This window comes from Pygocentrus nattereri, chromosome 6 (assembly GCF_015220715.1).
Source record: "Pygocentrus nattereri isolate fPygNat1 chromosome 6, fPygNat1.pri, whole genome shotgun sequence".
Taxonomy (NCBI): domain Eukaryota; kingdom Metazoa; phylum Chordata; class Actinopteri; order Characiformes; family Serrasalmidae; genus Pygocentrus; species Pygocentrus nattereri.
In genome coordinates this window covers 22,226,748-22,240,695 of record NC_051216.1, presented here as the reverse complement: position 1 = coordinate 22,240,695, position 13,948 = coordinate 22,226,748, and the positions used below count along the sequence as shown (strand labels likewise).

At 43.0% G+C, this 13,948-nt stretch overlaps 1 protein-coding gene and 1 long non-coding RNA gene across 2 annotated transcripts in view; one reads left to right on the top strand and one right to left on the bottom strand.

The window, feature by feature from the left end:
- The window catches only part of LOC108424281, a 33,789-nt gene extending 23,763 nt beyond the window's left edge, over positions 1 to 10,026 (bottom strand). The window contains exons 1-2 of the long non-coding RNA XR_001857616.2: positions 9,654 to 10,026; positions 4,307 to 4,442 (exon numbers count right to left, since the gene is read on the bottom strand). This is a non-coding gene — a long non-coding RNA (uncharacterized LOC108424281). The remainder of the gene's footprint in view (positions 1 to 4,306; positions 4,443 to 9,653) is intronic.
- On the top strand, positions 9,965 to 12,615 carry sp9 (sp9 transcription factor). Its single transcript, XM_017692192.2, has 2 exons — positions 9,965 to 10,105; positions 10,590 to 12,615. The coding sequence occupies exons 1-2, from the start codon at positions 10,085 to 10,087 to the stop codon at positions 11,895 to 11,897; spliced, it is 1,329 nt and encodes a 442-aa protein (XP_017547681.1). The 5' UTR covers positions 9,965 to 10,084; the 3' UTR covers positions 11,898 to 12,615.
- The last annotated feature ends 1,333 nt before the right edge of the window (positions 12,616 to 13,948 follow it).

The window sequence follows — 13,948 nt, the reverse complement described above, 5'->3', positions numbered from 1 at the left end:
CACCTGAACTGCTAGATGAAGACATAATGACACTTTTGGGGGTGACGCAACACAAAGTAAAGCATTACAATAATTTAATAGCTTATTCCAGTAATGACATGCACATTAGAGTATAAATTCTTGTAATCATAATACAGTTACTGACTTATGAATAATTACATTACTTGTGTTACTTAAATGTCTCAAAAAGAACAATAATAATAATGCACAATACATTTAAAACATACATTTCCACCATATAGATTAACCTGCTCTTACCCTGTCCTTGTATGTTATTTGCATGTGTGACAGCACAATGTTGGAAGAGCAGTAAACTTGCCCAACAATCTGTTGGAGCATCTAATATTAAACTATGAATCTGATGTGTAAAGATCTTCATAAGGAAGAGACAGTCTAACTTTTGCCAAATTTGATTTTCATTTAGAACCAGCTCATTAACATTCGACTGGCTAGCTTTAGTTATACATATAAGTTTTACAGAGTAACTCAGAAGTGATGTATTGTTTAGTTAGTAATTTATATTAGTTAGTAATTAGGTATTGGATGGAGCTCCATCACTCCAGAGGACACAGTACCACTGCTCCTCAGCCAAATTATGGGGGCATCACACCCCTCTAGAATGTGCTTAGCATCGTACACAGTGATCCAACGCTAATGTATGGCATCTCTAGAGCATCTCGTTCTATTAGCAACGCTTTTCTATGGGGATTCTACAAGCTGTATGTGCACAACTAAACACCCATGTCAACTATGGCTGCACAACTAAATAGCTGAACTCACTAATTAGAAGCAATGTCTGGATACTTTTGGACAGACATTGTGTGTACATGGGGAGAAACGTATAAAAAATAACGGGGAGAAATGTGTAAGATTTTTGTCTTCACTATGTTATCATGCCCTATGCCTTCCCAATGCTCTGATAAACACTCTGACAGTGACACGGCCTGTACCCTGTCATTCACACTGGGAATATACGCAAAGCTCAAAATCAATAGGGAAGAGTTTTCTGGTTCATATGACATTGGTTTCACATACCAGTAAAAACAAATCCCCTCTCACCTTCTTGTTAGGCGCTCTGGCATGAATTCAAGCACTAACAAACACGCCTTTCACACGAGTGGGGCTGAGTTATAAGTCATCTCCCAGTTCTTTGTAACACGCTCCACACATTTTGGCAAACATCTGAAGCAAGAAAAAGCGTGTTCCCACTACCGTGTAATCAGACAATATAAAAGAAGTGCCCTGGATGCTGAAACATGTACCATCTGACACCGGATAAAACATTTCTATAATTACAAAACAAAGGCTGAAATTGTTAATGGTTAAGCGGTGGAGCAACCACTTATTCTCAAAGGAAATCTGCTTTAGGAAAACAATAGTAGGTCAAAACAGAGAGCTGTAAATTCATAAAAGAAAAGTATCTGTTTTATGCTCTGGTTTTCCACCACTATACACAAGCTGTGTTTACAACAGACAGAATGAACGGAGCTGGTTTTAGTTAAATATATGCTCGGTTTACAGCACAATGATGAAGAACATGGACTAACAATATATTTTTTTTGGTTCCACACAGCACAAATCAAATGTGAAAAATTAAGAACGTCCTTGAAGCAATTTGTTTCTCCAGTTTGGACAGTGATCCTGCATGCCTATGTCTTCCAGTTCTAGTGCCTGTGTATTACTCTGGCAAAACAATTCCTTCCTGACTCAGGTCTACATTACAAACAGTACCAGAATTATAACCTTCACTTACAGCCAGTGGAAAACATGAGGAAAATGACCTTCCAATCACATTTACAGTATATGGAAATCATATCCACAGGTTGAGAACATGCTCCTGAGGCGCCTCCAGGAGCCACAGATGCTGTCTGTCACACAGGGGCCGCTCAGCGACTACTGGAAAATGGCCTTGGACCTGCAGCAACACCCTCATTACTGTGTCCAGCAGTAATCCAGAGCAGAAAGGCTCAGAGAACAATAAGAGTAAATGCTCTGTATTGTAACCCTGTCCGCTCTGCCTCTCTGTCTAAACATCGCACAGCCACTAATCAGAGCTCTTCTCATATAATGGGAAAGTCAATAGCCGCATACAATCAGTAAACAAATTCTGCTATTTTTAAAAAGAGCCTCTGTCTCCATTTTAGAGCCGGCAATTTAAATTATTCTACCGTGTAACACCTTAATTGTGTAAGACAAAGACGATGTCGAGAGCACAAAGGAGCTGGGAGTGGAGCGAGAGCTACACGTAATTTCTGCGCTGCCATGCAGAGATGACATGTGATAAGCATTCTGCTTTGCTGAGGGCTGTTTTGCCGATGTCAAATGACAGTTAGCAGTTAGTTGCCATAATAAGCCTGAGACAAATTGTTTGTCTTTAAGTTGTTGCAAATGTCAGTTTCTTAATGAAGATAAAGAAATGCAGTTAGGGCCATATCAAGCACAAGCCATGTAAAATTTTGTTCTTAGATCACTTTATCGGCAGCTAAACAATGGTTTTCATTTTCAGCATTCGAACTGGAATGGTTACCTCTCAAAGATATTGATCTTTTCGAGTTACATTGTTCATCATCATCTTCATTTGAGAGCAAAAAATGCCACTATGTGTTTGAAAACATTCTAATGTTTTATTTGAGATATTAATGCTATAGATAATCCTATATGGAACACCTACATATAATATCTATGAAAAAATACTAAATAATGAATTAATGAACTATAATCCAAATTCACAACACACAAACATCAGGCTTTCAGTGAAAGGACTGAGAAGTATGTTTCCCAGCAGTTTTGTGAAAAGTCCTAATGAGTCATGCTGAAAAAGAGGGAAACTGTAAAGCTGAGAGTGGCTCATGGTACAGTCAGGTGTACGTGTGAGAGTAGAACAGGTACAGTCCCATCCCAACCAGACTAGACAGATGTTCATCAGCATGACTCAACATTAAGCACAAAACTGTAGCGTGACTGAGAGCCTTTACATACCTCACACACCCTATAACATGACCTCAGACATATATATTACACATACTGTGTGCAACCATCCAGCAAAATGAGAACATACTCATACAACATGGCAAGGCTAGTGTGTGTATTGTGTCACTTCATGCTAAAGTGTAGAGTAATCCAGCCCCTTACAACATCCTATAGCTTTGAGGGAGTGTCAAACTTGTGTTGACATGCTCACAACGTATAGTATTAAATAAAGTCAATGTATATTCCAGAAATTACACATTTGTTTTATCATTTATTATCTACGATTTGCGTCAAGGTTAGGTGTACTGCATGGTATTAATGCAGTACTGTGCAAAAGTCAGAGACCACCTTTTCAATTATTTACTTTCTAGTGAAAAGGGTCAGTACAAACTGTATATTTTTCAGCATTGGAATAAGCAGAAAACATATGTTTGAGAGAGAATCACATAGAAGCCTCAGCAACATGCTTTTAAAATTTTCATATTTAATGCATCCACTATGTCTTTATTATAGCTTAGCTTCCATTTTTTTTTTGAGAGGGAGACCTGCATTCAGTGTTTCTTAAAAATCTGCTGGGATATTTTTCCACACATAAAGTTCAGTCTTAGACATTGGTTGCATTTTCTGCTACTCGCTTTCCAAGTAATCTCAAATTCATTCAATGATGCTGAGGTCTCTGGACTCTTGGGTGGACTGTCAATTATTTTGAGAACACCGGCAGTTTCTTTGTTAGATTCACAAAATTTCCAATTTTTTTATCTGTTTTCTTTTCTCAGTAATAGCTTCCTGACCGCTACATATCCTTTCAGACCCATAGCGCTGAGTTGTCGTCTCACAGTGGAAGGATGGACCGAAACTGGATTTTTTTAGATCTTAAGCTAGAGTGGAGTATGATTTTCTCCTCTCTATCTAAGATGAAAGGTTCATGGTGACAGTTTTAGTGGTCTGCCAGGTCTTGCATGGTTGTTTGAAGTACCTTTTTCTGTGTATCTTTTAAGTACGTTTTAAGTAGGGCTTTTTTTGTCATTTTCCTTTGGCTTTTCCCTTCCTGTGAGAAAGTGAATTATCTTATATCTTGCATTTAATCCCCTTAGAAATATATTAAGAAAGCTTAATAACTTTTACTTGGAGGCTATTTTGAAGGATTGTCTCTGATTTTTGCATAGTACTGTATGTTTTACAGATCGGAGCACATCCTGCCAGTTCTCACTTTCCTGATTTTAAGAATAGAACAAAAAATTGAATGAACATCCTAAACTTGGAGCGAATCTGAGTTGAGACTAATACATCTTCAGATGTTCAGGCAGACTGACAGGAAGACAGATGGGACCCATACCTTGCAGGTCTGTGTGTTGTATGGGGGAAATTGCAGCGCTGGCGGGGAGGGAATGTTGCTTTCATCAGGGTCAGTGGTGCAGAAGGGGAAGCGTTCAGATGCAGCTCACTGTTCAGGCAGAGAAAAGGCTGACTTCCTGAAAATAAAGACACAGCACACAAGCTGACATAACCTGCGACTGTCTTCGAACGCACCACTGATTCCAATATTTGGTGCAGAAACTTTGTTGACATTACAGAACATTTTCACGCTACATTATTTCTCCTCAAAGACAGTTGACAATTAGGCATTTTACTCTGATCCTCTAAAACAAATACAAAAACACATTTGTGCTGAAACACCAAGTCCAATAACAAGGTCAGACAATCCTATAATAGATCAATTGCAGTTGGGGTGCAGAAGCAAATTGCTATTGTGGCAGATTTAGGAAGACAGAGTGGATCTTACAGAACGCAACCCCATGGTGAGCTCAACGAGAGATGTCTGCAGCTCCGTGAAAGAAGCTGAAGAGTCCTTCACTCTGTAAGGCACGAATATGAGTGCAGTAATGGGACGACAGTTGAGAGCAGCCCAGGGCGTTCCATCTCTACCTCACCTGCTGCTTGGGATTTAAATGATTGGCTGGTTGAAACTCAAAAACCAACAGGGATAAAATTGCTGTAGATTGATGAGACGGAGCTTGAGTTTTTTTTTTTTTAACTATTGAGGGATTATTGTGTCTCTCAGTCAAAAATATTTCAAGGGCACTTTCAAAGTGTCCTTTGAGATACTGGAGGAAACACTTTAGAAACAGGATACAAATAGGATGATTAAAAACTTGTTATACCTTTTTGAACTGTTTTGAGAGTGAGAATGACTAGACTACTGCTGATTTCAGCTGAAGAATGCAAACTAATAAACTCTTCCTGTAAACACAAATCAGTGCAGTGGTTATGTATGTGTGATTTGGTTGGGGGGGGGGGGGGGGGGGGGGGGCGGGGCTCCCTTGGCTTGCCACACATTAAAAAAAAAGACCATAAGGTGTCCATTATGAAGGCAACTGTTTACTGGAAGATAACTGGTTACAGTAGCCAACATTGTACATAATTTCAGTAAATACATGTCTTGCGTTACAGTGCATGAAACCATATCAAGTTGATTTTCTTAGCAATTTTAGGTTTTTTCTCTTTGCTACCCTTTCACCACTGCAGTAGTACTAAGACAGAAGCAACTCCAGCCTCAGAGAGAGCAGCTCAGCCAAAACCCTATTGGGCAGCTCCATTTCTAACAGATAAAGCAGAGATTATCACAAGTGGACTGTCACCAGTGTCCACAACTCCCACCCATCACTCTCAGGCAAAAATTACAGGCAAGGACAGCATCGTGTAGAGCGAGAGCTGCTGCAGTACAGTAAACCAAAGGATTTTTTTTTACACCCGGCACCTGTTGAGCTGTGTGTTTATCTGACTCTGGTTTCAAAAACCTAATTGACTATTAGGCCTAGATAAACCTATAGTACCATGACATCTACACAATGACAAGCACATAATACAATAAGTAAACAAAGAGAGTGCTGCTTACTTTCTGTGTTGCACAAACTGCTGCACAAATTCATGCTCAGGCATGAAGTCAGTTAAACCTTCTATATTTAACCTCCTAAACCTCCCTATATTTAATGAGTTTCTTCCCATCACTTTCTTTTTAAGAGAAAAAAACATCCTGGGCTAGATTTCCTACAAGCATCTTAGCACAGAGATGATTCTTAAATGGTAGAGTGAGTATCTCACTGATCACTCCCTCTAGCAGTAAAGCTGATCTTTACTCTAAGATGGTTTTGGGAAACTGAGCCCAGATCGAATTGGCGGGAGCTCTCTGCACCTACAGCTGCTGGGCTTTTATTAAAGGCTTATGCAAATTATAAATTATCTTGCATGTATTAATTAGCATATAGTTTCGCTCTTGTTTCATTGTGAAACACGTTCCACATGGGAGAAAATAACAGGCATTATTCTTTGGACACTTTAACAACACACAAAAAATGACCCACATGCTGAGACATTCACTGAAAAACAGGTAGGCACTGAGAATTTAGTGCACTGAATTAAGCAATACGCAGGCTTATAATATGCAGCCACTATATAGGAGTGCTGAACAGAACATGCATGTACTGGGAAGGTCCACCCAAAACCTGTACCAAGCAAAAAATATGACGTCGGAGCTTATCGGTTCAAAAGTACAGACTTCCTAACACAAAGCTCTCACTGGATCATCGATTAAATCTGATCGGTTCTATGTAAATATATTTGAATGTCATCGTGCTGAACAGGTCTCTCGGTGACGTAGCACAATGTTCACATGCGTGTTCAACTTTCTTCAGCCAAGCATTTACCAATTTTTGTTGGCAAGACGTTTCACGATTCTGTAATGGTTTAATACTGACATTTTGCCTGAAATACAAATCAATTCGGTTATTTTTTTTCCTTAATATATCAGGTCATCAGATGACTGCTTTATATTTTTATAAGAAACGATCGTCTTCCTATGAACCACGTTAACAAACAAGAAGCTGTGAATTCAGATAAAAATTAGGCGAATACGCGTAGCAATGGGTTTGCAGAAACTGCAAATTAGCTCGAAGGGTATTTTCTTCTCTCGTCAGCACGCTGGCAAAGAGGATGATGTGACAGTTTATTAGTCTGTTGTTTATGAACACTAAACATTTCCCACATCTCCCCACTTCTGATCTCCTGCGCATGGATGACGAAACGTACCCTCATCCCAATCAAGCGTTTCGAGTCGTGGTGAGCCCACACACACACGAAATGCACGCACACACACACACACACACACACACGATACGCACACACAAATACACACGATATGCACACATACAGACTCTTTTCTCTTGTTATAGACTCAAAAGAAACACCACTAATTTACTCTTTGCTTTATAATACCATCAAAATGGTCTTTAATGCGGTCCGATGAGGACGGTGAGAAATAAGCTTTATAAAAATGTCTTCTTTTTTGATGTGTGAGAAGTGGGCAGCAGGCGTATTTGAGGTGATCGGCCAGAGGACCTGTGGGTAACAGGGATTTAAGTTTAGACAGATTAGTTAATTATCCACAAATGCGCTTTTCCTCTTAAGGGTGGGGACAAATTAATCCCAGGCCGCAAACAAAAAGGGCCCGATGTAAACCCGCACCCTGCGCCTTCACCCGTGCACGAAGGGCAGCTGGAATGGGGCAGATTTGAAGCGAACTCGGCGTCTTTTGTAGGAGGCCACTTTAACGAATAGGTGCAGATTAATCATTTATCTTTAGCTGCTTAAAGGCGTGATGGATGTGGAGCGTCACTCAGACTCACCACAATAGATGCAGAGCGGTTTTTTGTTCCTGGCAAATAAATCATTCGCATTGTTTAAGGTACATTGATCAGTCTAATGACTTGTAATAGGTTTCTAATTGCCACAGACAACTGCTCGCCAGGTAGGCCAGCCAGTCCGGTGGCTTTGGAGATTTAAATCAAACTTTCTATATACACACAGACACATTATATATATAGCCTATATAGTGCAAAATCTAAATCTAAAAACTAAAAACATTCATAAAATTCACTTATAGTATAAACTAATCAAATAAAAAAATTATATACATAGCTGCGATATATATATAAAAGCTTAGTTAAGCTTTTGATTTTCGTTTTTAATCAATGCTCTTTTTCGGTATGAGTCCTCTTAAGTGTGCTAAAAATATATATTTGTCCTCGCATCAGATCATTTAATGTTATCAGTGATTTAGCCACAACTATTTTCTCAGATTTAACCCAAAAAACGCAAGCAATAAGCCAGCGTTTAGAACTCGCCAAGCCTAAATCTAACAGCTGAAGTACAAAAATCCCCCAAATTCGGAATACATTCGTTCAGGAAATCTGTATTCATAAGATTTGACACCACAATTAATTAAGAGGACGCGAACAAGTGTAACATGGAGAGGCAGAGCGAGGGAGGGAGAGAGAGTTGCACGCTGCTCTCAGTCAGCTCACTCAAATGTGTTTATGCCTAACGGATATTTAATAGTGTTAATTGTTTCCCTGTCAATTTACAGTGATTGCAGAAATGAAGCGATTTTGCAGGCTCCACCAGGCGGATTTGAATAAATTGTTTTAGATTCCCCTCTCCATAGGAGGGATTTAAAGCGCTTCGCTTTGGAGCAAATTGCGCCCGGGCTGCCTGGCACCGCTCAGCCTCTATAATGGAGCATTATTTGGCAATTTTGAATACTGTAATGCACAGCTTTCTGCGAGGCCATTTTCAAGAAAATTGCTTTAACTTTTAAAAGGATGATGATTCACTCCAAAGCAGGCCATTGTTAAATTATGCCATTACCCTTAAATGTTTTAACAAGCAGAAGAACACATTGGTATAATGCATTGATCTTCATTTATATATATATATATATATATATATATATATATATATATATATATATATATATATATATATATATGGTGTGTGTATGTATATAATACATAAATAAGATATATTTAAAATATAATAATAAACCTGATGAAAGGGAAAAATAGAAGAGAGGTGAATATGGACAAGAATTCATTTGCGTTTTCATTCGCGTTTTAAACAATAAGGAAAACGCCTGCGACGTGACGTGGGTTATGTTTTTTAATATCATGTTATTTTATGGAAGTCTCTTGATAACATCACTTCCTCCTTTCTAAATGATCTGAACATTTTCGACGTCTAACACGAGACAGACTGCGCGTGGAAACTGTTGCGGCGCATTTGTCTTCACGCTGTGTTGGACCTGCGCGTTGCTTTTCTGAAGGCATTTAAAAGGAGCGCTATTGAGAGCGCGCGCGCGCACCACCCAGCACGCACACACACACACGCACACAAAACAGCTCCAACACTCTCTCAAACACACACACTCACACGCCTCTAACACCTGTTGTGAGATCAGTGATTCCCCCCAGATTTCCTCAACCTCGTTTCTTTCACAGTGACTCCATCAAATGCTAAAAGTTCGAGCGGTTCACAGCTATTTGCAAACCCAACGGCTGCTTCGTAAATTATTATCTAATTTGATCCAAAAGAACCAAATGCCCTGTCAAAGACTGCTGACAATATAACAGGCTACTCGCAATTAACAACAGAATCACAAAAAACGCAAGACGAGGCTGGAGCTTTACGTTTCCACCTCAACAGAAACAGTTCACGATCGCATTTTGACTTGAATCTTTTGACGCACAAGAGTCATCGTCCTCGTTTACGCCAGCAGCCTGACGCCGGCGAATGTGAGGAACGACATCAAACATTTCAAGACATGCACAAGACAAATAGGAGTCGCTTACCGACAACAGAGGACGCCGGGCTTATTAAAAACCCTACATGAACTCAGCTCTAGTGTATGTGCGAAGATACTGCGCCTTGACATCCACATACACATAAATATATAAATATAAAGCCCTTAAAAAGAGCAGATCGCTCGATGTCTGACAGTGGGATCAGTAGCCCAGTTTATTGATTGACACGCTACTTTAGTATTTCTGTCAGGGAAGCGCCTCCTATTGGCCGAGCTCGAACTGGGCGCGCAGGATCCGCGGCTCCGATTGGTTGAGAGGCGCAGCCGGTTGTACTTGAAAGAAGGCGCTGGGTACAACTGTGTAGAGAGGGGAGCTGAGCCTGGGGACAAACGGAGAGCAGCACAGCGCCCTGTCCCACTCAAACTGGAGCACAACAGCACCAGGGTCCCGCAGCATCCAGCGCACTAAAGGCCCTGGCTATGGCTACGTCTATACTTGGGGTGAGTGGACAAGGCGTTCGGCTGTTTTTTTTTTTGTTTTGTTTTTCCTGAAGCTTGTGCTTGTGATTTTTCTTCGTTGAGTCTTCGTTAGCTACTTTATCATGCCTGAAACTTCATCGTTCCGTCGTGTTAACTTCACAAGCCTGTGTTTTGGCTCGTTGCGAATGTCAGAAGAGTAACAGCTCACTTTCGCGAGCGAATCTTCCTGCTGTTTTGCAACATCGTAGAAATGTTGGGATTAAAGGAGGAATCGATTTTAGTGAGAAACATTTTCAACTTTTTTTTATTATTATTATGAACGATAGCTCCACAAGTGTCCGCCTGAAGCGCGCTACTTTCTCACTTAAACTTTTTCTTGCAAAGAAATTAATTCTTCGCATGATCTTTCACGCTTTTCTTTTCCTTTCCTTTTTCTTTTTTTTCAAACAACCACTGCTGTTTGGGTTTGGTAGTTAAAAACGAACTTTGTTTTGTTGTTGTCCAGGAAGAGCCTCGCTTTGGGACTACCCCTTTAGCAATGCTGGCGGCGACCTGCAACAAAATCGGCAACACAAGTCCTCTCACCACGCTGCCCGACTCCAGCGCCTTCTCCAAAGGCGGATTTCACCCGTGGAAAAGATCGTCGTCCAGCTGCAACCTGGGCTCCAGCCTGCCCGGCTTCAGCGTGGCCACGAGCCGTAGCAGCTCGGGACTACCGGCCACAACGGGCGCGAGCAGCAGCGCCTTCTGCCTGGCCTCCACGTCTCCGACGTCGTCCGCGTTCTCCAGCGAGTACAGCAGCTTGTTCTCCAACACAGCGGCGGGCGTCAGCTCGCAGGACTCGGGGCAGTCGGCGTTCATCTCCAAAGTGCACACGTCCGCAGAGACGCTGTACCCGCGCGTGGGCGTGGCGCACCCGTACGAGTCGTGGTACAAGTCCGGCTTCCACTCCACCATCTCGGGCGACGTGGCGAACGGCGCGAGCTCGTGGTGGGACGTCCACACGAGTCCCGGCTCGTGGCTGGACGTGCAGAACCCGGCCGGTTCGCTGCAGACGTCGCTGCACTCGGGCACGCCGCAGGCCATCCATTCGCAGCTGAGCGGCTACAACCCCGACTTCCCCGCGCTCACGCACTCCGCCTTCAGCTCCACGGGCATCAGCCCGAGCGCGTCGCACCTGCTGTCCACCGGCCAGCACCTGTTGGCGCAGGACGGCTTCAAGACCGTCATCCCCGCCTACACGGACACGTCTGCGGCCGCCAACGCCATGATCTCTGGCGCGGGCTCGAGCATCGCCAGCTCCTCGCGCTCCTCCCGGAGATACTCGGGCCGGGCCACGTGCGACTGCCCCAACTGCCAGGAGGCCGAGCGGCTGGGACCGGCGGGCGCGAGCCTGCGCAGGAAAGGACTGCACAGCTGCCACATCCCGGGCTGCGGCAAGGTCTACGGCAAAACGTCGCACCTGAAGGCGCACCTGCGCTGGCACACCGGCGAGAGGCCCTTCGTGTGCAACTGGCTCTTCTGCGGCAAGCGTTTCACGCGCTCCGACGAGCTGCAGCGGCACCTGCGCACGCACACGGGCGAGAAGCGCTTCGCGTGCCCGGTGTGCAACAAGCGCTTCATGCGCAGCGACCACCTCAGTAAGCACATTAAGACACACACGGCCGGAGGTGGGGGCAAAAAGGGCAGCGACAGCGACACCGACACCAGCAACCTGGAGACGCCGAGGTCCGAGTCACCGGAACTGATCTTAGAGGCGGTGAACCCGCGGGTCACGGTCAAAGAGCAGCAGTCTCCCCACCACGAGTCCTGACTGACACTCACCACATAGCTGACCACGCACACATCTAGCCCTCTCCGAAAGCGCGACTGCTAGGCTGTGACAGACACAGGAGAAAGAAACGGGTCAGGAGTTTCACGAACTGCTCTGACACAGCGGCAGAGCCATTTTCTTTCTTTGCTTGTTTCTTTTATGTTGGAGTTTCATGAACTGCTCTGGCGACAGTTTAACAGTTTCGGTTTCTTTTCTTTCTTTTGAGAAAATAGAGAAAACCAACATTTTTAAATCCCAGCTCATTAACTGGGATATACATATTTAAACCTAAGCGTGGTTATTTCTATGCTGTATCGACACGGTGCGGGACGATCGATCGGTTAAAATGTAGGCGAAGGGGGTAGAATATCTTTGCTTTATCTTTGCTTTGGATCGGTGCGTGACGCAGCGACCCCGACCGAACAGGGCTGGAAAACTGCGAGCTGAGCTAAACTGTGTAGATACACCCACAAACACATTATTATTTTTGTCCCCTCCTCTGTAAATGTCCCTTCTGACTGTTTTGTGGTGGATCCTGAAATTCAGGGAGTTTTCTTTACTTTCGACGCACTTTGTGGATGTCAGTATGTATGTAACACAGCTATTTAAAATTCAGTTACTCCTTTCTTTACCTTGCTAAAAATATATAAATGTTTAATTGTATAAAGTCTCGCGTATAAGACTTTGATTTTGTAATTAAAGGGATTTAAAATCGAAACGTTTTTGTTGTTGTTTGGAAGACGTGCTGAAGAAAGTTATTTTTATTTGTCGGAAATGAATTTGTTTTTGGGAAATTGTGTCTGTTTTTCCTGGAATGTCTCCAGCATTCGCTCAGGTTTACAGAATCTATCGGCTTTTCAGAACTGATTTGGTGTTTCATATTGAGAAAAAAAGGGAAATCATGTGTGTACTCCTGTAAATAGTATAAATCAATTATGCAGCTCTGCAAACGCAAATCGCCGCACACTTTCCCAGTGGGATAAATCAATAGTTAATGCCCCGGAACAGGCATTTTATGGCCAAATGAAAATCCTGTTAAATAGTATTAATTATGACTTGGAGCACATCGCAGCCCCATGTGTCTTGTACTGCCGATTAGGGATTCGTGTCTTATCAAATATCTAATTAATCTCCGAGACATCATTTGTTCAGGCGCTCTTTATCAGAGCGTTTTCCGAGGGGGGCTCGGTGACAAAAGGCCCCTGAATATTTATTTTAATCGCTCAAATTAACTGCTTACATTTGCATGTCAAACGGGAAACGTCCATCTAGGAGAGGGCCGAGGCATAAAGCAGCTTTTAGCCTTTCTTAGCGCTGCACTTGATTTGGTGTTATGGGAACAGTTTCCCCCCTTTTTGGGGGCTGCCACTTTTGAAAAGAAAAAAAATGGGGAAAGCCATATGCTAATGGCGAATCTCGAATGCTCTTGTTGCGGCGCAGTCAAATGGTCTCTGGCTGGTATTTGAATATCACTGGCCGTGGAGCTGAAAGGGTCCAGGGATGCTCCCGGACTCCTTTGTGTTTGTCCAGCGCTGCGTCCGAGCTGTGCGGAAGAAAAAAAGCGTGGCATAATTAGGCTGCAGCGCCGAGCCCGGTCTGGGAACCCCGCTACAAAGCTCCTTCTCTTTCGCGCTAAATTGACCAGAAGGCAACAGACGAAAATTATTTTCATTTCCTTTTGTGCGCCGGTGGCCCGTCGTACCCGCGACGCCGAGGGCAAAATGCACGAACAGAAATCGAGCCATTATCGTTTAATGACACGGTGAAATTTGGTCTAGATTTTCTTTATTTCCGCATCGGCTGTAACGAATAAAAAGAATAAATACAAATCTAAAATTCAGCGGACACATAAACCGAGCTACAAACAGCGTTAAATAAATGACAGCAGTTTGTTTTCCTCTTGTAAAGCTTTTTATCAAACAGCGGGCGCCTGGCGGAGCCTGATTTGCAGCCTTTTAAAAGTTAATGTAGGAGAGCCTGACTGCGAGTTTATGGCGGATCCACTCCAAACGGAGCGGCGATCATCAGCGCGGCGCTGCCAGGATTTACAC

Excerpts from the sequence above, each read along its gene's own strand:
- sp9 (XM_017692192.2), top strand. The coding sequence starts at position 10,085 with ATGGCTACGTCTATACTTGGG. Across the intron at positions 10,106-10,589 it reads TGGCTACGTCTATACTTGGG|GAAGAGCCTCGCTTTGGGAC; the intron begins GTGAGTGGACAA and ends GTTGTTGTCCAG.